Here is a 25022-nt window from a genome sequence, read left to right as displayed (position 1 = left end):
CAATATAATTAATTATTTTTTTCAAATAAAAAAAAATGTCTCTTCTTATGGTATTGGCTGTCATGCGCCACATGAATTTTCCCTTATGGGCTACGCGGCCCTGTATATTCTATATTTTATCTTTAAAGGTGTTTCTCATAATATTACTAAGTAATCTATCAACAACTTCGTATGTAAATACCATATTAATATGTATCAAAGCTGAAAACCTCATTTTGTGATTGAGTAGGTGAATTATGCTAAATATTATACTAAATAACTACCATTAAAATTCTATTTAGATAACTTTATTACTATCGTTGAAGGTTAGACTTTTTTTAAATGGATAAACGTAAATTTACATTATTTTATTTCTTCCCCATTGTTTTTGTTACTATACATCTTAAGAATTTAGTTATGGTTTTTATTAATCAGTGTTTATTATAGTAAAGTTGTATTATTGTAATTATGTGCATATAAATTTCATTACTCATAAAAGAGATAGCCGTAATATTTTTTAAAGATAATGTTACCAAAATATGAACGTAAATTATTAACATACTTTAACTATTCAAAGAAAACTGAAAAATCTTTTGTTATATTATCCTTTTACTCTGTAGTGCACATACTTAGACCTAAAACATATTAATTAATATTGTTTTTTAAAAAATCTCGTTACAAAATGAGTAAATGGAATAAAAATACTTCCTTTTTTTTCCATGTCCGATCCTAATAAGATCATTTGGGCCTCTACAGAGTGGAGGTTTGTATTAACAGATTTTGTTTTTACAAGAAATGGATATCAGCCATTTGCTCAACCTATTAGGTCCATACTCTGACTATTACACAAATTGAAAAACAATATGTGTACTTCCCAGACCCAGGATCCGAACCTGGGACCCACGACGCTATAGGCCGACGGTTAAGCCACGCGGCCATCGTGGGGTGGGTACCTATCTATATCTCTACTAGTAATAGGTAAGTAGGTAGGTAGAACGGTAGGTAAGTAATAAGGTGCATTAGTAGAAGTAGTATACACAATTTTTAATAGACTTTACGTGCTATAAAATTGCATTAAAAATACATATTGTCATAATATTATTATATATTAATTTATCATTTATTTATGGGAATGCTCCCCATTTACAGTATCAGTATTCTATGGACCGCACGTCACTATTATTTTCATAATTTATTAAATTCTTAATTATTATTATATTAACAAATATTACAGCATTATGTCGATATTAAAAGTAAAATAAAAACAAATTTTTAGATTAAAAATATTATACTGTAATAAATAAGTATTGAGTGAGCTCTAAAGTAAATTGGAATAAAAACTATTTTTTTATTTATTTTGGTTGGATAAAGTTGTTTTATACTATTAAATTATGGTTTTTTGTGATGTATATCAAAGAGAATGTGTTGTGATGAGTTTTTTTAATCCATCTTTCGCTATCTGCTTACTGAAATACGCAATACGATACATACTGCCATCAGAGATTGGTATAATAACATGTTGCTTTAAAAAACGTAAACAATATCTGATTTACTATTTATTTTATTCAACGAAGAATTCATAAGATTTAAGAATGTAACATTATATTTATTGAACATACATTATTTTGAAAATACTTCTTAGAATATATCTGTACCTCAGAGGCAGACGGATGCCACTCCGTTTTTGGGGAAAATGAGTTTTTTTTTAATCGTTATGCTAAAGGCTTTATTTATTAGAGGCAGAAAGATGAAAGTCCTAGTTGCTATAATAAAAAAGATATAAAGAATAGCATAAAGATGCAAATGCCATACCTACCTTAGAAGCAGAAAGATGCAAATCCAATAATCTGCAATATTATATACTAAACGAGAACCAGCCGGGAAAAAAAGCCGGCTTTAGAAGATAGAACTATGGACCATATCCAAGTTATCAGAGAAATCAGAGCGGTAACAGGAATACAAGCTGCGCTATCCATAAGTTTTATAGACTATGAGAAAGCGTTCGATTCCATAAAGAAATTTTCAATACTCGATGCACTCAGAAATCAAGGAGTCCCCGGGTGATATATAAATATTTTCAATAATATATATAGTAGCGAAACAACATCTCTATAAACCATCGCGCATTTCATATCAGCAAAGGAGTCCGACAAGGTGATACGATCTCACCTAAACTATTTACAGCTACCCTTGAAGACTTATTCAGGCAACGCAATGCACAGGACCGAGAGAAGTAGAATCAGCTTGGATATTAGCGAGGCTTTCATCCAGCAGTGAATAGATTCAGGCTGATGATGATGACATAATAAAATTTAAAAAAAAAATGTTTTTTGTTTTGTTATATTTATACTTATAAGTTTTTTTAAATTATAAATTGTTTTATTTTGGCTAGGTAATTAAGATACAAGTCCACATTAACAAAATATCTTTAGAGGCAGAAGGATGCAAATCCATACTACGTTTTTTATTTTATTTTTTTCAGACATCAAATTGTATTATATTTCTTCCTTTCTTACATATTCCAGAAGTACTTTAATTGAATTAGAATACAAAAAATAATGATCATTATATGTATATTTTCTTGGAAGTTATGAGTATTCATTTAAAATAAAAATTGTTTTTATTTGTTTTTTGGCTTTCCTGAACAATTGGGTATTTGGCATTTGCATTCGTCTGCTTCTGAGGTACAGATATTATTATAACCAATAGAAAAAAAAAATTGAAAAAAGTAAGACACCCAGCAGGAATAGATGCTACATTTTTCGAGCTTCGCGCCCATGCACATAGACCAATATGCTATTGGCGTCATACCTAATTGCGACAAATTTTAACTAATAGCTCTTAATACTCTCTGAAGCGCTTTTTAAATTGATTCACTATTGGCGATAGGCTCTGTATTTTAAATCAAAGTACTTACTTTAATTACTAACCGACTCAGAAATGTTTTCAAAATTATGTATGTTCAATAATTAGAATATTACATTTTTAAATCTTGTGAATTATTCGTTGAATAAAAAAAATATTACTCTTTATTTTCGTATAAAAAATTCTACGAGAACTGAAGACCGCTTATAATAATATTATCTAGCTAGAGACTCAAATATTTCAACGCATGGTCAAAAATAATCTTAAGTATTTTAATTTCCATCAACTAACCACTCACAAGACTATATTATAACTGTCATAAACATATTAAAATAAATACCTTAAATATCACTATACTTACAGAAAAGATTAATAATATGATCGTAGTTAGATGATGTCTAATAGTCCTTAAAAACAGTAAAAAATAAGTTATTAGGCCGACTCTTTATAATATACTACCTACTGAACCGATTTATAGAATCCATGTAATATTTAAAAAAAATGTGTAATAGTATAATTATTATAATAGTTATTTTTAATAACTTTAAATTCAATAATTTATGACTAAAACGTCAATATTTATAATTAAACAAGTTATAGTAAATATAGTAATTACTGTCATTCGACGAAGGTAAAGATAGGAGTGGCTGGATGCTAGATAGTTATTAAATTGTACGGAACATTTTTTTCAGTAAAACCGCGTTGACACGGTCCAAGTACGATCCAAGTAGACTTGGATAGGAATAATTAGTATGAAGATGTCTCATCCAAGTGAAAGCTTCATACTATTTATTCCTATCCAAGTTAACTTGGATGAGTAGAACGCGGTCTAAGTAGCTTGGATAGGAATAATTAGTATGAAGATGTCTCATACGAGTGCACTTGGATAGGAATAAATAATATGAAGCTGTCACTTGGATGGCACTCGATCCAAGTGTACTTGGATCGTACTTGGACCGTGTCAACGTGGCTTAACAGAATACATAACGATGTTTTGAGATTTATTAGTTTATTCAAACTATTTATTTGCCTATTTATTTTTTGTAAGATTTGACAATATATATAATTTTAATTTATTAACATTTACGTTGTATATACGTTCCGTTCTCTTTTTTGTTCGGGATAATCTCTCTCTATTGTTTTATTTTAAACATTTTCCACATTGTTCGATCAACTCAACCAAAGCCTTTTCCGGTCAAATTTTCTTGGTAACTTTCTCGACAAGACCAGAGATTATTGGGATATTAATTGTCTTACATTCTTGAGAAAAATCTTTTGAAAACAGCTGTGACATATTTTTTGGCCCAGTTTACATATCCAAATTTTTAAATTCAAATTTATTTATTTTACATTTTATATTGAACATGAAAAATTAAAAGCGTTCATTACATGTAAAAAAATAGTATTGACAATATTTAAATATAAATACAAGATAAAAAGAACTTTTTATATACCACGTTCTTAAATTTTCTGTTGAATCATATTATAAACTTGACAATTATATGTATTAATAAATACTTTTTTTGTACTTGATAGAAATACTGAATAAATATAGAATACTGAAATATCATTTTGACATTTCATATTGATTTCCATAGTATCGCACGTATATATTAATAATTTAGTTGCTAGGACTGGACACACAAGACAAAATGTGTACTGGATAAAAACATGGAAAAAACACAGGGTAATATGAGTTAAAAATAAATATATTGTATAGTGCATGGACGCGCACCGGGAGAACTACGTCGACCCTATTTAAAACAATATATAAAACAACGTCCAGGTACACTCACGCACACATAATTGGAATATATCAATATCCAAAGCGATTTTATTAAGCACAATTAATTATTGCCCAACCAATTAGTATTATCAATAGCAATAGCAGGTTAGTTCTGCACCTTGGGAGAATAAGCAATTGATGCTTCCGAATTCTAAGATAATTATCAGTAACACACAAACATAATTTAATACTATCAAGAAAGCAGAGTTTTTATGTATAGCGCGTATAAGTCGTAAAAAATATGTGGCTAAATATAAATCTCTTCAGAATTTTAAACTGCAGTATGTATGTATACATACCTATGACAAAAACAGTCCGATAGAGCAACAATTAATAATATCCCTAAAATACGGGAGACTCAAAACTGTCTTTGAACACTTTCTACCATAAAGTTGTACTTCAACTGATGTATGGACTAGACAATGACCCACTTTTACCCATCAATTGACAAAGTCGACATAAGTGGATGATACTAACTCCGAATGATAGTTTGTTGATAATATTTTATAGATTGAGTTCTGTTGACTATTATTGTATTTAAAATATTCATACAACCAGAAATATTTAGGAAATTCATTGAAAAGAAAATGTTCACAATATATGCTCACTTATCTTTACACTTATATTTTAAATTATTGTAATTCATTTAAATAATATATATTTAGTGAAAATCTAATAATAACATAATTGTACTTATTAAGATTGTTATCTATTTTTTAAAACATTTAAATACCTTCAATTTTTGGTATGTAGACAAACCATTCGTCAGAACAATGTTTCGTTTGTTAGTAGTCTTGGCTCTGTTGGGTTGTGCTTATGGTAATTTAAAAAAAATATTATAATCTAATAAATTGAATTCAAAAATCTTTTTAAAATTTGCATTAGTGCGTAAATACTGCTACTGAGAAAAAATATGCCAACCTATAAAATATATTTTTTTTTTTTTTTTTGACCATGTCCGATCCTGATAGGATCATATGGGCCTCCACAGTATATTATTTTAATAGGTTATGTTAAAGACAATGTTGCTAACTTTGTATAAATCGGTGTATTTGAAATATTTTTTACTTTAGTTTTAATTGACGAAAGTGCTATAATATTTCACGGGAATAGATTTTAGTAACTCAGAATTCACTTATTTTACCATCTTCATAGTCTGTAAATATCTACTTGCTGTATTTACATAATAAATACAACTGAACATTATTATAATTATTTGCTGAAAGTTTGTTAAACCCGATTTTTATGGAATAGTATAAAATTCTCAATATTATTTTTTATTGGTTTTATGCAATTACTCTCACTCGATAGTATTGATAATAGGCTTCTATACTTATCTTACATTGTCTATCTATATGTAATGCAATATTTAAATTTTGGGTACTTTTTTAAAGGTCTTTCAAAGAATAAGCAAAATGGCAATAAGCAGGATGAAGAAAAAATAGTTGGCGGCCAAGAGACAACAATCGAAAAGCATCCCTACCAAGTTTCCCTGGTAGTCAGCAATGACCAAGTGTCTTATTTATGCGGAGGTTCAATCATCGGCACCCAATGGATCCTCACAGCAGCGCATTGCTTAAATAAGTAAGATTTTTTATTTCAATTTGCCACAATATTTACGTGGTAACTTTTTGTTACAATTAGACCCGTTTCACACTGGACACTTGTGTGGCGCATGCGGATTCTTGCCACGCCGGTAGCTTACCACAGGTGTCTCGTATAAAACAGGTCTTAGTGTTTTAATTAAGCCATACAAAGATAAGAGTATATAACGCTTTTACGACCAGAGAAGGTTGTTCGTCAGGGATGTGTTGTTCCCAGTTATTCAATATGTATTGAGATACATAATGAAGAGTGATCCAGGTTATTGGTACGGCGAAATAACAATTGGTGACCTGATTGGTGGATAATCACTGCTACTGAAAGAAAACTTACAGAGCTGCTACATCGGGTAGATGAAGAAGAGGGAAAGAGTCACATAAATGGCTTCTTTATCAATTACTGCAATAACTCCCAAATGATATTTGCAAGATGACAGTTGGTGCCATTCTACTGAAACCATTTATTTTTCTAGTCCATTCCATCTAATTCTTTCAACTACAAAAAAGTATGGCCCTCCTGATACCTCCTACCCATAAACGACACACTAACTCGTAACTTTTTTTAGGATATATTATACGTTTCTCAAAAATACCACTCATAGATTTTCAAATTCTCCAGAATAAAATTTTTCACTAAACCGTTTTGTTTGATTGATGGCACTCGTTTTTATCCGAAAATATTACGTCATTTTCACTACCTAATTATTGTCATAAACCATTATTTTAATATTTTTTTTACAATTTCTACCTGTTGTACTGTATAATTTTCCATATCTGTAGACAATATAAGTATGTCAAATTTTAAATGACAACATGACAATAGTTCAAAATGGCGGCATACTTACAATTTTACTATCAATTTATATTGATACAACCTATATTTAGTAGTATAGTATTTAGTATGAAACGATTTAGTATTTTTTATGGCATGCAGTTTATTTTACGTTTCATTTAAAGTTTATTTATCGTACTAACTACTTGTAATACAATTGGAATCAATAACATAATATATTTAACATTATATACTGTATTTTGTATTATAATTGGATATTTTTCAACTCAATATGTAACATCGCTACAAACAATTCGAATTAATTTGTGATAGTACATACATACTCAAAAAGATTACTGACCCTTGGCTTGTTGACGAAACACAAAAGTCTAAAAAGAATTGTTGAATAGATACAATATTCTGCCAGACCTAAAAGACGTGAAAATTAATAATTATAAAAACTGTCAGTGATTCCCAAAAGACTTTTTTTCACCCAATCGGTAAGGTTGATATATGGCAATAATTTATACAAGTTTACGGTTTTTTTTTATGTTACTCCACATTAAAATTACAAACTGTTGCTACTAAATTCAGAGATGTATAATTATTATTTTTTTGGTTATGTAAAAAAATATGGCCACTTTCAATAACCTTAATTCTTAATCCAGCGTCCACTGTATCAATAAAAACACGCAGTGATGAGAAGGGAAAAACATTATACTGATGCGGCGCCGAAGACCTGGCAGAAAAAGTGAGATGCCTATAATACCAGCGACAGGCACACATTTTTTCTTTCCAAATGTTCAATGGCGTTTGAAGATTTGACTCCTGACCACTCCACAGTCAGTTTTCAACTAGCCAAGGTGGATTCACTGCTAAGCTCCTTTAGCTTGAACTTGTCACCTGACCAACGTGTAGATGTGGTGGATAACTATAAAATACAAACGACATCCTCGGGGAAAATCAGAAATGTAGTATGAAAGGGAAGAAATGCTCAAGTCGGTCCAACTAGCTGGTGGGCCCACCGTCCGATCTGGTCGCCACAAACGCCAATTTTGCCGAGTTTAAAACGCGTTTACGGCGTCTTTTTGCGGACGTAAATCTCTTCACATTATTTTGTATATCAGTAGTAGGTATATTAGCTTTGTTTTTTTTAATATATATTTATTAATAAGAATCATTTATTTTTCTTAGTTCACTGTACATATCTCTTTCTTATGGGCACTTTTATTTGAAAGCCTCTGTAAACTCAGTCACAAGATACTTGTAAATCTGTTACTGAGACATTTCTAGGTGTAAATGACTGCGTAGAATCGTAGATTATTGACATCTAAACGTAGGGCCTTGTTATACGTTCGATTAATATCCGAGAATAGTGCATAACGAGATGGTTTGGATGGGTATATTAGGTTTGTGTTGTTGATGCAACGTAGTGTATCATTATATTATCAAGCAGATACTAGCCTTAATACAGTATTTTTTTATTTTTTAACTAGTCAAATAAAATATTATTTACATAAGTAACTTTATTGTAACATTTTTTTTTATTGAAAATTAATATTTTTATCAGCGTGAAAGACGTAACTGTCCGCGCCGGAAGTTCTTCGACGAGTAGCGGAGGCACCACCTACTCCTCAGACATTGTCAAAGTCCACCCTAGCTACAACAGCAAGAACTCCGACTATGACATTGGCGTTGTACATCTCTCTACCGTAATGGCCATTGATGATACTACTACTAAGGTGGTACAACTGGCTGCTGCTAATTCAAATGTGGCTCCGAAAACTAGAACTATTGTATCTGGATGGGGTAGTATCAAGGTAACTTCATAAATATTATTACATAATCGAAATAAAACTGTCTCATTTGTGTGAGTGCGGAAAATTCTAAATCACTGAGCATGTCGCTAAGGCTGTAGCTGTCAGAAAATTATTGATCGGCGAAATTAAAATATCTATTTATCCGTAGTGTCGAATATTATTTTATTGTTATTTCCGCGATATCTATATTTTACACAATAGTCAGCTACTCGGATGTCCATTGACGCAAATGCCATTTAAGTCGCTGACTCGATCAATATAATTATTTACTAAGCTATAATGAAAAGTATATTATTTTGACTGTATAAATAAGCGAATAATATTTCATTGATATGTCACTCGAATATAAGTTCTCGGGCTGTTAGAATCTCATTCTACGTATAGTCCCGCACAACATCTCATTGTACCAAAATGCGGACTTCGGACCCGTATCATAAGTATCGTAACATAACTAGGTACTGTAACATACGATTGTACTGACTGTTTACGCCACTAATAAAACTCGCTCCTGCATCCATCTTCGACTTCTTCATCATCATCCCCAACACCTTGACCTACGACACGTCCACGACTCCCACGGTGGTAACACAAATCGAACCCCCACATTGGTGATCCCGACGTAATCCACCACACCATGATCAGACACATCGAAACCCCACAAGGCCTACGAGCTGTGTGTATCATGCGGAAGATTTTCCGCTATCCTATAGAGTGATGGCATCGCCTTGGCATATATAAATGCTCGTAATAACACAAATTTAATTATCTACCTGTTTAATGTCATTCTCAGTGTGATTTTACTCACCCAAACCTTCATAAGTCAAACTTGTGACACGCTTGTTAAAAATATTCAAAGACTTAATAAAGAATTAAATAATTATAGTAATGTATGTAACCATTTAATTGTTAATATAAATGATATTAAATTTGAATGTTTTTCTTCAAAATTTCTCACAAATCTTCTTTCGAGTAGCATGCTATGGAAAACGTTCTAAATTCAAATAACTACAATGTTTTTAATGTATATATTATTTCATTAGGAAGGTGGTGTTGTATCACAGACTTTACGTGATGTAACAATACCGGTGGTGCACCGAATCAAGTGCAATGTTCCTTACTTAGGACGAATCACAAGACGAATGCTGTGTGCTGGATACCTGCTAGGTGGAAAAGACTCCTGTCAGGTGAATTATTTTTTAATAATCTTATTAGGGGCGTACGAGACTTTTTTTTACAAAAAGAATTTATTAGATTATTTAGAACAACAATGTCATCTTTAGTGTCGCAAAAGTACAGACTTATTCAGTAACAATGTTAAAAGTTTTATTTTTAATATGATGATTATTGAAAAATAAATAACAAAACCATTCAAATTTATTTTCAAAAGTGCTATGTAAAGTTGTAAATAGTCCCTAACATCCTTTTAGCTAAAGTATATCGTCACTGTACAGGCGGGTCTAGAACGATTTGGCGCCAGGACAACTGAACGCCACGCAATTCGAAAATAAATAGATGTTAGGTACTTATAGGTACTTTAAAAAATATTTAATAGGATTATAATATGATGATTATTGAAAAATAAATAACAAAACCATTCAAATTTATTTTCAAAAGTGATATGTAAAGTTGTAAATAGTCCCTAACATCCTTTTAGCTAAAGTATATCGTCACTGTATAGGCGGGTCTAGGACGATTTGGTGCCAGGACAACTGAACGCCACGCAATTCTAAAATAAATAGATGTTAGGTACTTATAGGTACTTAAAAAAATATTTAATAGGATTATTTATATTTAAATGAGTATATTATTATGATTTAATAGTTTGTGAGAATTCAAATATACAGACCTAAATAATGATTTAACGGTGCATATGTTTAAGTTCCAACGAAAAAAGAGTTTTTTATTTTATATAAAGCCTAAGGTATGGTAATTCTCAATCCGTAATAAAAAAAACATTATGTTAAGAGTAAAATAAATTAAAACTATTAAGTAGTTGATAAAAACTGATTAAAATTCCTCGTCTACGTTCTGTATACGTGTCTACGACAGTGCGGCGTCCAGTTGTCCCATTCCCGTACAGGCCAAGTAGCGTAACTTTCAATTAATATCAAATTGTTCAGGAAGTGAAAAAACCTGTGGGCATTGGATTAACTCAATATTTTATATTATATTTATTTATTATTTTATTACAAATTGAGTGGCTTTGTACGTACATTATGGCTTACTTTTAGAGAGGGTTACACTTTTTGGCTGGAAGTTAAGGAAGTTTGCAGCAAGTTACAAATGGCTTAAAAAATTGTTTTAAATTATTTTGACATGAAATATTTTTTATTTTATTTCTCCAATGAGACTAGCACGGTTATTATGTATGATGACTCAAACATAGATATTATATCTAATTGAATTCTTAAATCAACAGGGTGATTCCGGTGGCCCGTTGGTACGTGAAAATGGAGTTCAAGTTGGCGTAGTGTCTTTTGGGTATGGTTGTGCTCGTCCGTTTTACCCTGGGGTATATGCCGATGTAGGAGCATTGAGGACCTGGATTCAGCAGACCACAGGAATCTAATACAAAATTTCAACGCATTTCAATTCACAGTATATCTCTTCGATAGTGTGTTTACATTAAATAAATTTCACTTATATACCTAATACAGAAATAAAATTTGAACATTATTAAATACTATTTTATTTTATTCACAAATCATAGATACTCGTAAATAGTAATAAAGAGATGACGTGTATTATAATCTATAATATGAGATTACATTTTCACGGTTTTTCACACATACACACATTACATTGCCAGCATTTCATGCTAAAATATTTATATTATATTGTATATTATATATAATTATTTATCTGTATAGGAGAGATACTTCCCTAAGTCAGTGGGTAAAACGAAGGATAGGACTCAATGTCCACTATATTTACGCCACAGTACGTAACTGTGAATTTTATTTGTAATATGTATCTACTAGTTATTACTTATACTTCAAATAAATGCAATGGTGAATTTATTATGGTAAACCGTTCCTAGAAAATGATGATACTGTAGTGACGACAGTTAGTAGTCAAAGACAACAACTTCCATGATTCAAGATACTAAACAAACCAGTCAGACTCATAATGCTTCAAATACACTCTATGACGATCGGTCATATATATGTCGAAAAACCCGTTTCTTATGTTGGCGTCCTGTGTCACAGAGTGTAAATACGATGTCATAGCTGTCATACAATATGTATGTATAAATGTAGGAATGGCATAGATTTGATCATAGACACTAAATCGCTCTTAGCATATATGTGCCCGATCGTCATATAGTCTATTTGAATCTTAAGACAGAAACTATAGTTTTAACAGTCTGGGTATACTATACAATCTCACGAGGAACGGTATTGATTCAATCTGGGTTTAAGGAAATATATTCCAAACACAAAAGTCCACACAATTTCAATTCAATTTTCAATTTCAATTTATTTATTTTTACATATTGTGGACATTACAAATTATAAGTTTAAGACGTTCACAACATGACATAAAAAAGAGATAGATAATATGTTATTAAACAAATATGTACATACAAAAATATTAATTATATAGGTACATGGAAATACACCGGATGAGTTAAGCAGACCCTATTTTAAAAATTTATAAAATAACGTCCACCTATACTCATCCTCACGTAGGCGGAATATATCAACACCCGAAGCAATTTCGTTGAACATAGTTATCTTCAATAAATATCTTCAATAAATAAACTTGTGCAAATAAATAGAGGCATTTGCGAATAGTAATGCCACAATTGAGAGATCCGATAAAGTTGCAATATACATAATTATTAAAGATTCTTATAGAAGCAATATGCCAATTTTTTTTAGAATTACCCATGATTATGAGGCTCCATCTGAAAAATCAGACACAATGAAATTGCTCTTAATATAAAATACCGATAGTCTGTCTCTTGAAGAGGTGAACGAATTTGTAAGTCAAGGCTATTAACGTCGAAAATAAATTGACTGATGTAATTAAATGCACATTAATCATCACTAATAGGTCTGCTAAATTTAATTATTTATTATTACCGATTATCCAGAAAAAAACAAAGATTCGACTTTACAAAACTCTTGTGAGGCCGATGCTTGGTTATACGGGGCTAAAACATAAAACTTGTAGGTACTTAATTTTTTTTAAACTAATTAAGTTTAAATGCGTGTTATTCTAGAATTTTTTTTGCCCAGTCTGTGAAAATAGAGTATGGTGGGCTGATTTAATCTAAAAATTGAAAAACCACATTGGGGTTTGGACACATAGTACAAATAGACCGCACATCGTTATCAATACTCTCCACGTCGACGTGATAGAAGTTTTCATCAATACCTGGAAGGAATAAAAATGATTCTCAGTGTCCAATTATTGATCAAGGACATAAGAGAGGAGATGACGAAGAGCGATAGTTAAGGCAAACAACCACAGTGCACGTGACGTTGATAATAAATGCCAGTCGTTCTAGGATACCATGTCTAAGCATCTTTGAATAAGGAAAATATCATTAAATATTAAATATTAGAACAATTTTACACACTCACCTTCTAAGACATTATTAATTTAAAAAAAATAAAAAACAATACCCTCAATGTGTAGCACAGAAAATATGTAAGTGTCTGGTTTTAAAAATACCACTGAATAAACTTATTTTTAAAAGTCCCCGCTATATATATTATAAACAAGCCTGTTAAAAAGATATTTCTGAGTATTTTTTAACTAGGGTGTTTATGTAGGTTATAAAATAATATTTGCATACAGCTAAAATCCCATTATTTTACAATTAAATAAATTATAGTATATTGTATACTAATTTATTACAGTCATTTAAAGAATGTATAGATAAGAGTGACTGGGCGACAGATGGTTATTGAAGCGCACAGAACATTTGTGTCGTAACAAACTAATATCATTCGATTTTGTAAATAGTAACATGAAACTATTCAGTATATCGACCATGGAAAGGAAAAAGGCGTAATCTACACAAATCAAATTGTACGGGAGGTACAAAAACGTTTTTGTTGTGGTTTTCAGTTAAAGTTACAATACCTACGAAATAGACATAACCTTGAAGTACATGATAATAATAATTTGGTTTTTATATTCCTAATCTGATATTAATTATTGAATTAATTAAAAAAAAAATCGGTGTTTAAGTCATTTTTCCGATGTCACTAAAAAATTACGAGCTAAAATTTTTGAAAATAAATTGGCATTTGCAGCTTACATTCTTTGGATACAACGTGTATTTAGTCGTGTACAACATTATTTGGCAATAAAACCAATTGTGAAAAATCTGAGGATTACACCATTTTTATTTTCTAAAGTCGAATGTTCTGTATACCATATCAAAGAACCCTTATTACATCATATTCTCTCAAGTGCATCCTTCTATTATTTTCAGTTTGTTCAGGGTTTTCTATATTTGTTGTTATAACTTTCTGCGGGGGGAAACACTTTCTATGTCTTATGAGGAGGAGTCTTTCGAATAATTTGAAAGCGTGGTATAGTAGTGATAACAATAACTCCGTGAGTCTTGTCTTGTCTTGTTAGTCTAATCATCATCTACAGTTCGATTAAACATGATCAGAAACCATATATGTGTTGACGATTTATTTTAAAATTTTTAACAATTGTGTCATCGATTTCTGGTATTTCATATTTTCTATGCACCCCTCGATTTCAACTAATACTATAGATTCCATTAACCTTAATTTCTTACAAAATACATAATGTAATACCTAATAAAATATATACTAGATTTATCTAGTTTCTGTCGTTGTTTAGGTTTTTCACAGAGATTTTTTAATAGTCTCGTTACTTTATAATATTATATTTCATTTTAACCGTTATTTCCACCCGTAAGTATCATCTCTTCAGATAAAAAAAGAATTAAATTTCTGTTTTAAGGCGTATTTGGTATATTTATAATTGTAGTCATATATTTTCCAAGTTTAAGATACTTACAGTTTTGTCGGCAGCAAATAAGTATGATTTTTTTTCATAGAATATCAGTCTCTCTGATAGATTCTAAGAAGGTTTCATAGTTTATACTTTTATAGAGAGTTATTTATTTCATAAATAACCAAAAAGCTCTCATCCCACTTTGCGTTTTGAAAATTAAATCTCCTTCTAAAATATTTACAAAGTCGTATAGTTTTTAATTGAATTTAAATTCAACGGTGCTTAATACACTAAATTTAAGGGTTGTTTTATAACATTCTCTCAATGATTGCTTACAAATTTCAGGTCTGAGTTATATTATTGTTTCTATCAGCAACTTTTAAAAGATAGAGATGACTCAATGTCGTGAATGTACGGTCTTCAAATTCATAAAATTGTTTGATATGGTCACTATCATTTTTGTATTGGTATAAACCCAGGAGGTAGAATGGTTTTTAAAGTCTTCCATAAAGCAATCCTAATTGTATCTACATAGGAAGAAAATCGAACTACTCAAAGTCTCGGAAAAGGGTCACCAGAGTATCTTGCTCTCGGAGCCAGTCACGAGCACTAGCTATGTAAAGAAAACAATAAAATAAGAACTATGTAAGGTCATTCTCGGGAAATATAGTAAAATTAGATTGATAAACCCTGCAAATATGCCGAGACACAATAAAAGAAAAACTTCAAACATTAATGCAAAGCATGCCTACCAAAATCAATGAAAAGTTACTGAAAATGGCCTTTGATAAATTATCTTCTGTAGCTACATCCTGTAGCTAATAAATCCCTAACACTACAAATAATAAAACATACAAATTCATTGAAAAAAATGTTCTCAATCTACGCTCAACAATCTTTACAGTTGTAACTTGGCACTAAATTATTGTTATTAATTTAAATAGTTACTACTATCTATTCAGGTAAAATATAATAATTGTGGGTAGTTTGGCAGTAATTAGTTTTTGAAGACATTTAAATACTTTTTTTTAATGCACGCAATTCATTAGCCAGAACAATGTTCCGTTTGTTAGTGGTCTTGACTTTGTTGAGTTGTGCTTATGGTATATTTTTCTAACATTATTATTCTATATAAGTTATAAAATACAAAGTATATTTGTTTTTTTTATTCCCAAATTTAAATTTTTACCGTATATTATAATAAAGTTTGCATATTTTGGAATCAATTTTAAATTAGTGTTATTTTAATGTTTTTGAAACAAAACATTTTTTATTAATTTCACTTATATATAGTTTGTATGCGGCTAAAGTCCCGTAATTTAAAGATTAACTAAATTATCGTAATATATACTATACAATAGTAATTTAATAATAGAATGTGTAGATAAGATTGCTTAAATGGAATACAATTAACAAAAAAAAACTTTATTTTAAAATCACGTAAATTGATAGTATTATTTTGTTTTTTTGCTATGTACTGTCAGAATTATTTTTATTTTGACATATCGAACATCTTTAATATACAGATACATATTATTGTTTTTTTAAGTAAGATAAATTTATATTGATCAACGAAGCGACCTCGGATAAACCCGGGTACAGTTAATCTAATAAATTTAACTCATGTAGTTTTGTAGGCTAAAACATTCACAGTGATAATATTGCACAATTTTTTGTTAATAATTTTGCAGTTTTCTTCTAATTTCGTAATATAATATTATTATTTTATTCCTTTTAAATGTAATTAAATTCTTTTAAGCTACATACTGTACACATAATATGTGTACAGTAGGTAGCTAAAAAGAAGTTCAACACAACATAATATTATTATGTACTTCGTGTATTATATTATTACAATAGAAAAAACTTTTTTCTAATGAAGCTTCTGACATAAATAAGAAAATTCGTTCGTAATAACTCAAATTGCGTAGTTATATAATATATTTCCCTGTTTTACACTTTCATTATTTTAAAATCCTTACATCATATTTTATAAATAACATTTTCTTTATTTTAAACAGAGTATTTGAGTTCCACATTGGAAAATAATTTGAAAATATTCCCGCGATTAGTCATAAATATTAATTTTAAAATCATTAGTAGTAATTAGTATTTAAATTAAAACTATTATAAGTATATATTTCTGTTACATTTTATGAGAGTTGTGTGCAATTTCGGTTTAAGCGACCCGTGGTTATATCTTTCAATAGAAGCATTATATATTATTATTTTACAAATACATATATACTTATATGAAATTACATATCATAGGGGGCTGATGATGCTCAAAGAAAAAAACCCTTGTCTCTATACATAATTTGCGTGGAATATCGTGAATCGTATCATGCTAAAGTTATCTGTATTAAAAATCCGCAATTTTCTTGATCAAAAATTGTCTTCATCACCACTATAGATTTGACAACCCAGAGTTATTAGTCCTAAAGTCCTCTATCCTCACTTAGTGTACGCAATTTCCTTACAACTATTTGTCCCGACTGCCCAGCCATCTTTGGTAACACGGCTCAGCCATCAAACAAATGCCTCTCCGTATTTTTGCCCATTAAACTCATCGATGGTATGAAAGTATCGTATGAATGCACAATATGGCCCGCCAATAGCAGTCTTTTGAGTTCAATGAGAATTAAGGTAGGTTCTCCTTGAAAAACACTACATAATCCAGTGTGTAATCATTTTACAAAATTTAAGGTATCCCAAAGCACAAGCAACATGGCAACAAGAGTCACGGAGATAAGATAGTTGGCGGGCAAGAGACGACAATCGAAAAGCATCCTTATCAAGCCTCTCTAATAATCAACAATGGAAACAAGTCTTACGTTTGCGGAGGCTCAATCATCGACCCCCAATGGATTCTTACAGCAGCCCATTGTTTAAAAGAGTAAGATTTTTTATTTCACCTCTCTCATTAAAAAACTTGGAGCATAAATGAAGACATGGAAGAGGTGCTGGATTCATTTGAGTAGTACGCGTTGCGTGGTATCTTCAAAAACATCAATGTCTCTCACATATTCAAACCTGTTGATTTAATTGGGCATATTTTTTAAATTCAAATACGGGGAGAGTTCTTTTATTTTCATTAAAAGCTTTGGGCGTAATAAATTTCTAACAGTGATATAAAAACGATATTGTTAAGAAATGAAAGTATATTAGACTTCTGATTTATGATTTGAATTGCAACGCATGTAAGTGTATTTTATTAATCAATTTGTAACCCAGATGTTCTATATCGAGTTGTCCTAGCACTCAGTCGGCGTCCTAGATACTCCACAATAATAATTCAAAATGTCGGTTTAATAATGTTAAATAATTAATTTATATTTTTGGTGGAAAAACATTATATCTACCTATTGATTAAAATGAAAGATAATATTATATTAGCTTATAATGTACTAATAAATTTAATTATTAATGTTACAAAGTGAAATATTAGTATTTTAGGTAATTAATCATCTTAATCATTATTATATTTGTAAAAATATATGATAAAATATTAAGCTAACAAAGCCGATGTTAGTCATTATTCAATTATGTGGATTAAGTACCCACAATGGTATTTAAGGTCTGTTGTTATAATTAATATATTATTTATAAAAATGTAGTATCTTTCTCTCTCTTTCTCATCATTATTAACAGACAAACATTGCTCATTTTACGTACCTATCAAATTGTTGGCATGTGCTAAAGTGGTCATTTATCAGTTTTATTTTCATAAGGTATAAGACGTCATTGTCCTAAGTCAGTATGGTTGGGGAGCATCATTGTCTCAATTCACGCATATCTAATATACAATGTACCTATTTTACTTTAAATAAAAATGTACTAACTCACTGTTAACTTTAGATAATGTAAACTAACTCATTGGTATAATAGGTATATAAAAAATGATGATCGTATTCAACAACTTTTGTTTGAATACAATAATTGTTAAATAAAGATATGGAAAAGAATCCCATAATGTTGAAGCATAAAGGTCTAATCACTTACATAATATAAACGTATCTTAAAATCATTGCGTATTATCTAGTGATATTATAGTAAGATGCAATAGTGTCATTTTTTCAATACTATCACATCACAGTATACCCCGCATCAAAGACATTATGTAACAAATTGTTAAATCTATCAATCATTTCATATTTTTAAGCAAAATAATGAGTTTATATTTTCAGTTATTAGCACCTTTGTACAACTTTATTCGTAAAATTGTATGTATGATAAATATAAGAAAAATGTAGTCAACGGTGGATTTCATAATTAATGTAAATAAATAAAGAAACATAGGAACCATTTTGTTGGTTTACTTAATTATTTAAAGTATTCAAAATATAGGACCAGAGACTTCAGACAATATGTCTAAGACGTATTCTGCAGTTTTTTGAACATATCGTCCTGCGCGGACCAAACAACCTGGAGAGATTTTGGTTTAGAGAGTTTTTGGTGGCCTCCATGGAAAGCAATGTAGAGGAAGAACGTCGGCGCACTGGATCGATCAAGCAAAGGATCTGACTGAGGGCACCATTCATTCTGCTCTGAGAGAAGCGGAAGGTCGAGAGTCTTGGTCGCTCAAAGAATGACAAAATTCTGCTGTAAAACTAAGAAAATTTGCATGTTGAGCATAACGAGTGAAAAACATAAAAGAATCCAATGGATAAGGAAGCAGATAAGAGTATGTGACATGGTAAAGATTGCTCGTCAAGTGGACAAAACATATAATGTTGTCATACAATGGTACCCTAAGGACACTAAACAACCACAAGGACGCCCTAAAACCCGTTGGATAAAGTTTGGTGGATGTACGTGGTAGCAAAAAACTAGGGACCGAAAAAAATAGAAGCAGATAGAGGAGGCCTTCATCCAGTAGTGGATTGACACCGTTTAATGATGATGATTACAAAAAAAAATCCTTTTAATTGAATGCACTAACTGATTTTGAGTTTTGGTTATTTAGCAAGGTCAGAAATTTAGAAATAAAAACAGCTTTGATTTGAATATTATGAAAGATTTTTTCATACAGCTATGTAATTTTTGTTTATTCATACTGTATTAGATAATGCAATGTGGAATGCTGGACATGTTAGTAAATAAGTAAATAATACACACTGATGACACAAAATACAAATACGCAACGGATGGATATTTGTATTTATTATTTATTCTGTAACTAAAATATTATCACGTTTTTCTTGGCCTTAAATAAATTAATCGATAATTCTCAACAGCATCAAAAACATCACTGTTCGCGTCGGCAGTTCTAAGTTGTCCAGCAATGGCACTACTTACTCCACGAACTCTTACAAAATTCACCCCAGCTACAACAATAAAACCCACGACTATGATATCGCCGTCATAAACGTCCCTACTAACATGACATTGAACAATTCCACCATCAAAGTGGTACAACTGGCTGCTGCAAACTCAACTGTGGCAGCGAACACTAAAGTGACTGTATCTGGATGGGGTACTACCAGGGTAAATTAATTTGCATTATTAATTGAGATTATTTCCATCACATTAATTTATTTTGCTCTTTTTTTTATACTTGTAGACCATTAAGTTTGTTTTATTTGAACTGTTTAAACTTTGAAAATTTTAGAAAACTATCTTAAATGTGTATTTTCATTGTTGATTATTCATATATTATTGGTGGTTATACGGGTTCAAATCCCGTCGAGAATCGTATTTTTTGTCGTCGTATCATCGTATCTGAGGTGTTTTCAAGTTATGTATGTTCAATATGGAATGTTATATTTTGAAAATCTTGTAAATAATTCGTTGAATAAAAGAAATGGTTTATTAGAAATAGTTAGCAAGTTTATGTAGACGTTATGACTTAAATATTTGGCGAGAGCCAGGCGTTGGTTAGTAATTTAGGTAATCAATATTCCTTGATTTAAAACACAAAAACCGATAGTCAAAAATAACGCAATTTGAGAAGCATTTCATGTATGACCTACTAGTTTAAATTGTTAATGCAGAGCTGGTGCAATACCAGTAGTTTTACGGGTTCAAATCCCGTCGATCATCGTATTTTTATCAAATATGATTTTTGTAGTGGGTATATTTGAGGTGTTTTGGCATGGATACAATATATGAGGTCAAGAGGTCATGGTCAAGCACGTCGTGCTTTTGCCTTGATCTCCCGGGTGGATTCGTTACGAAAACTCGCACACGCGTAACAAAAAATAATGTCATAAAAGTAGCGCGGCCGCTAGAGACTCAGGTCGGCCGCGAGCAGCGCTTTGGAGATGATGTGTAAACCCGCGCCCGCAATTTATTTTGATAATTCTATAAGTATTAACAAACTTCAAGCTTTTCTATATTTTTTCTTATGTATGTTGGAATATATGGAATGTTACATTCTCAAAACCTTGTGAATTATTCATTGAATAAAAGAAATGGTTTATTAAATATTATATATGGTTCTCATCATGGCGTGTTCTTTCTCATTGTTTCCTCGATGTGATCTACGATTTCATGTATTACATTATTTTATCTTATCCAGAGTAGTTACTATGGAAAACAACGAAATCAATAATAATATGTCTCTAAGATTTTTTGATGTATTGTAATATTTCTTCAGGAAAATGGAGCGGTTACACATACATTGCGTGACGTAACAGTGCCAGTGGTAAGCAGAGTCAAGTGCAATATTACCTACCGGCATATCACCGAGCGCATGTTATGTGCTGGAAACCTGTTCGGTGGAAAAGACTCCTGTCAGGTACATTTTTTCGTTGAATACTTTGATGTATTATTTATTTATTTAAGAAAACAAAACATTGCGGACATCACAAGTCAAAATTCAGGATGTTCACAACATGAGATTTACATTATAACAAATATTACTCTCACAAGAGAGAAGAAGAAGAATAATAATAATAAAAAAACATTAACAATTTGATATAATAAAATAAAGTTTCAAAAACAAAATGAAAAATATTTTATTGAAAAGGTCTGTCTTTAGAAGTAGATAATTATTATAAAATAGTCCTGCAATGTAGTAATATGATAATTTAAATTCTCAGTACCTAATCTTCTTTCTAGTGACACAAAATGTTTAAACATTTAGCTATACTATGAATATAACAATATAATTTTTTGATGACTTCGGAATCATAATACTTAATAGCGCCTGTATACATGCATGGATTTACATGCATCAATAGTGTGTATATTAAACTATCGCGATAACTGTTTATACGTAAAAGTGCTAACTGTCTCTCCAATCTCATTCTTCAGGCCTAAGCGAGATGCGATGTTGTCATTGTATGTTGATATTTGATAGATTCAGACAGGTTCGGACAGGTTTGTAGATAATTTGTAAACGTCAAAATGTTTTATGTGGTGTAGTTCATATTCCTTCCAACAGGTTTGCCACTATCATTCTACTGCACATGCGCACCGCCATGCAAGTACCAGTGATTGCGTAAAAATTAAAAAGCTTTTGAACGATTTTGATCCACGCATCTTCCAACTTGCACGATTATACGTGTTTACACGTGAATTTTATGTTATGGCCGTGATAATACGTACTGTCAGCTGTAAATCCTCGCATGTGTAAACAAGGTATTAGTCAAAGCATATTTGAGTGCGTGGTGACATCAGTCTTGTGTATCTACTCTTGACGCTGTACGAGGCTTAAACAACTGCTGATGCTTTACTACGTGATACGTGAGCCTCGTAACACGCTCGATTAAGACTGAGTGTGGTGCGGGGCGGTCCATTCTAGTATAGCACCACTTTTAGGAGATTTATATACCTACTTACTCCGATTATGAGCAAAAACAGCACTAAATCTATTTTTTATAAAATAAATCAATAAAATCGTCTAAAATTATCATAAAAAATCACATAATAAACGCGGAATCTCGTGAAAAATGGAACTTGTATTATATTATACCTTAAAAATACCGTCATATTATTCAAAAATATTGAATTTTAAATATACGTAGGTATTGTTGATATCTTATTCTATGTACAGTAATCGTATTTATATAATTGATTTCATATTAAAATCCATTGACTCCATGATTTCTCTATTATTTATGATTCTAAAATTTAATACAAATGTGTAATTTATATCATAAATTGACAGGGCGATTCTGGTGGCCCACTGGTGCTTTCTGACGGAAGCCAAGTTGGAGTAGTGTCTTTTGGATTTGGCTGTGGCCGTCCATTCTCCCCAGGAGTCTATTCTGATATAGGCGCATTGAGGACCTGGATTCAGGAGACCACGGGGATCTAATACAAATTGAGTCTGCAATACCAAAGGATTACTTAAAAATTGTCATTGTCAATCATTTATTCTCATATAATTTTCTTTTAGTATGAAAAATGTAAAAATTAAACCAAATTATTAATTATTAAAATGATGTTAACAAATTTATTATCATTGTGAAATATTATTGTATAAGCAACATAGCAACGAGTAAATTATTTACATATAAATTGGTATTTTATTCGATATTCTATACGTATGTTGAAAAATATTTTTTATTTGCATATTGACTTATTTATATAATCACTTGATTATATTATATTCTAAAAAATAATTTATTTCGCCAACGAGAGATGCCGTATGTGTAGGAATGTATTACACAGATAATTACAAAACAATTTGCAAATATTTAAAAAAAATATAGCACAGCGCGCCATATGTCTTGATGTAAATAAAGTTCGGATTATGTTTAAAATAATTCTCAATTTTTTTCATATGGACTTTACGTCACGTAGCCCCGCCCAGTCTATCAAATTGCATGAACTAAGGTAAGCTCCGATCGCAAAGCCGAAAAAACAATTCTATGGTGTTTAATCAAATATTAATAAATATAGACTGTTTAAAAATAAAAAGAACTTTTATCTAATGATTTTTGATGTGTATAAATGTTTTGAAAAAATACGTAATTTAAACTGATCCCTTAATTTTATGTCGTCAGCGAGTTTTTGAAGTTTCATTAAATTAGTGTGTCGTTATCATTAGTGTGTACCTTTATTATTCATTAGTAGTAATACCGTATTATCTTCTTATTTTTCGTAAGTATATCTGACAAGTGTGTTCTTTTTATCAGATCTCCACAGCCTACCTCTTTCCAAAAGTTATTCTTTGCCACTGATCTCATGCGTATACCCACTAGAAAAAAATACGACACCCGACGGGACTAAACGTGTAATCGCTGAACTCGAGCCAGTATGCTTTACAAAGCTACAAACATTTTACTTTATTACGTCGATTTTAGCTAGTAGTTAGTATGTAAATAAAAATGCTTTATTGGCTATCGTTTAATCGCTATTCGTTGAATAAAAGAAATAGTTTATTATCATAATAATGCTTGGAATTTTGCTATTTACATTATTAATTATATTATTTGACAGATTTTTGAAAAAATATTTCTGTAAAAATCGATAGTGATATCAGAAAACATATTGGATTTTAATTAATTCAAACTAAATGAATGATTATTTACACATCAGTTTATTTATTGATTGAATTGAGTTATTGGTTTTTACAGCGGTTCTGGACTTTTTACCTATCGTAAAAACGATCCAAAGATAACTAAGCTAAATACCTAAACAGCAAACGTTTTCTCTCGATTTGAACATTATGATGCGGGAGCCTTTCTCAGAAACCGGTCTTATACATCCATTTTTTATGACAGTGGTATACTTAGTGAGATTTTAATTATTATAATAATACTAGCTGACCCGGCAAACGTTGTTCTGCCATATAAATAATTTCTAGTGAATATTTTCGTTGTTAAATAAAAAATACCGAATTTATCGTAAGTATGTGGGGATGGGATCTATGACAGAAAGAGGAATGGAGCGCTGTAGACGATGACCGCCGATAAAAACAAAAAAACACCAACCATTCATTTTCTCAATTCAAAATGAGTAATGATGTTCATAATGAATGAATTACCTGTGACAGGATCTCGTTGTTTATTGTTTATGCAATATCCGTCTTGTTCCTTCCAGAAAATTAGCGGATATTGGAGAGCGTCGTATGAACGGTGTGTGTCAGCGACAAACAATTGTTGTTTCTTCTTCGAATCACGATTTCTCGCGTCGATGTGTGGTCTCCAACTATGATTCCAGAATGTCGTCAACAACAGGCGCATTGAATCGACGCACGTGCTCTCCAGCTGGTGTTTTATCAGGATTGATAACAATAGCGTGATTGTCACTTTGCAATTCATGCATGTGTGCTTTGAAGAATTTCAATAATTCAT

The 25022-nt window shown here is 30.8% G+C and overlaps 2 protein-coding genes across 2 annotated transcripts; both read left to right on the top strand.

Moving 5' to 3' along the window:
- Positions 1-661: 661 nt before the first annotated feature.
- On the top strand, positions 662-11392 carry LOC147063812 (trypsin-3-like). Its single transcript, XM_085959074.1, has 5 exons — positions 662-665; positions 6025-6214; positions 8574-8823; positions 9864-10007; positions 11243-11392. The coding sequence occupies exons 1-5, from the start codon at positions 662-664 to the stop codon at positions 11390-11392; spliced, it is 738 nt and encodes a 245-aa protein (XP_085815200.1).
- Positions 11393-16554: 5162 nt separating this feature from the next.
- On the top strand, positions 16555-23038 carry LOC147063811 (trypsin-7-like). Its single transcript, XM_085959073.1, has 5 exons — positions 16555-16558; positions 17482-17671; positions 20013-20262; positions 21374-21514; positions 22889-23038. The coding sequence occupies exons 1-5, from the start codon at positions 16555-16557 to the stop codon at positions 23036-23038; spliced, it is 735 nt and encodes a 244-aa protein (XP_085815199.1).
- Positions 23039-25022: the final 1984 nt, after the last annotated feature.

Source organism: Rhyacophila brunnea, unplaced genomic scaffold (genome assembly GCF_057557595.1).
Source record: "Rhyacophila brunnea isolate RB1 unplaced genomic scaffold, BYU_Rbru_1.0 scaffold_8, whole genome shotgun sequence".
Lineage (NCBI taxonomy): Eukaryota > Metazoa > Arthropoda > Insecta > Trichoptera > Rhyacophilidae > Rhyacophila > Rhyacophila brunnea.
Note: the sequence above shows the minus strand (reverse complement) of the source record. Positions and strands in the feature narration are given on the sequence as shown.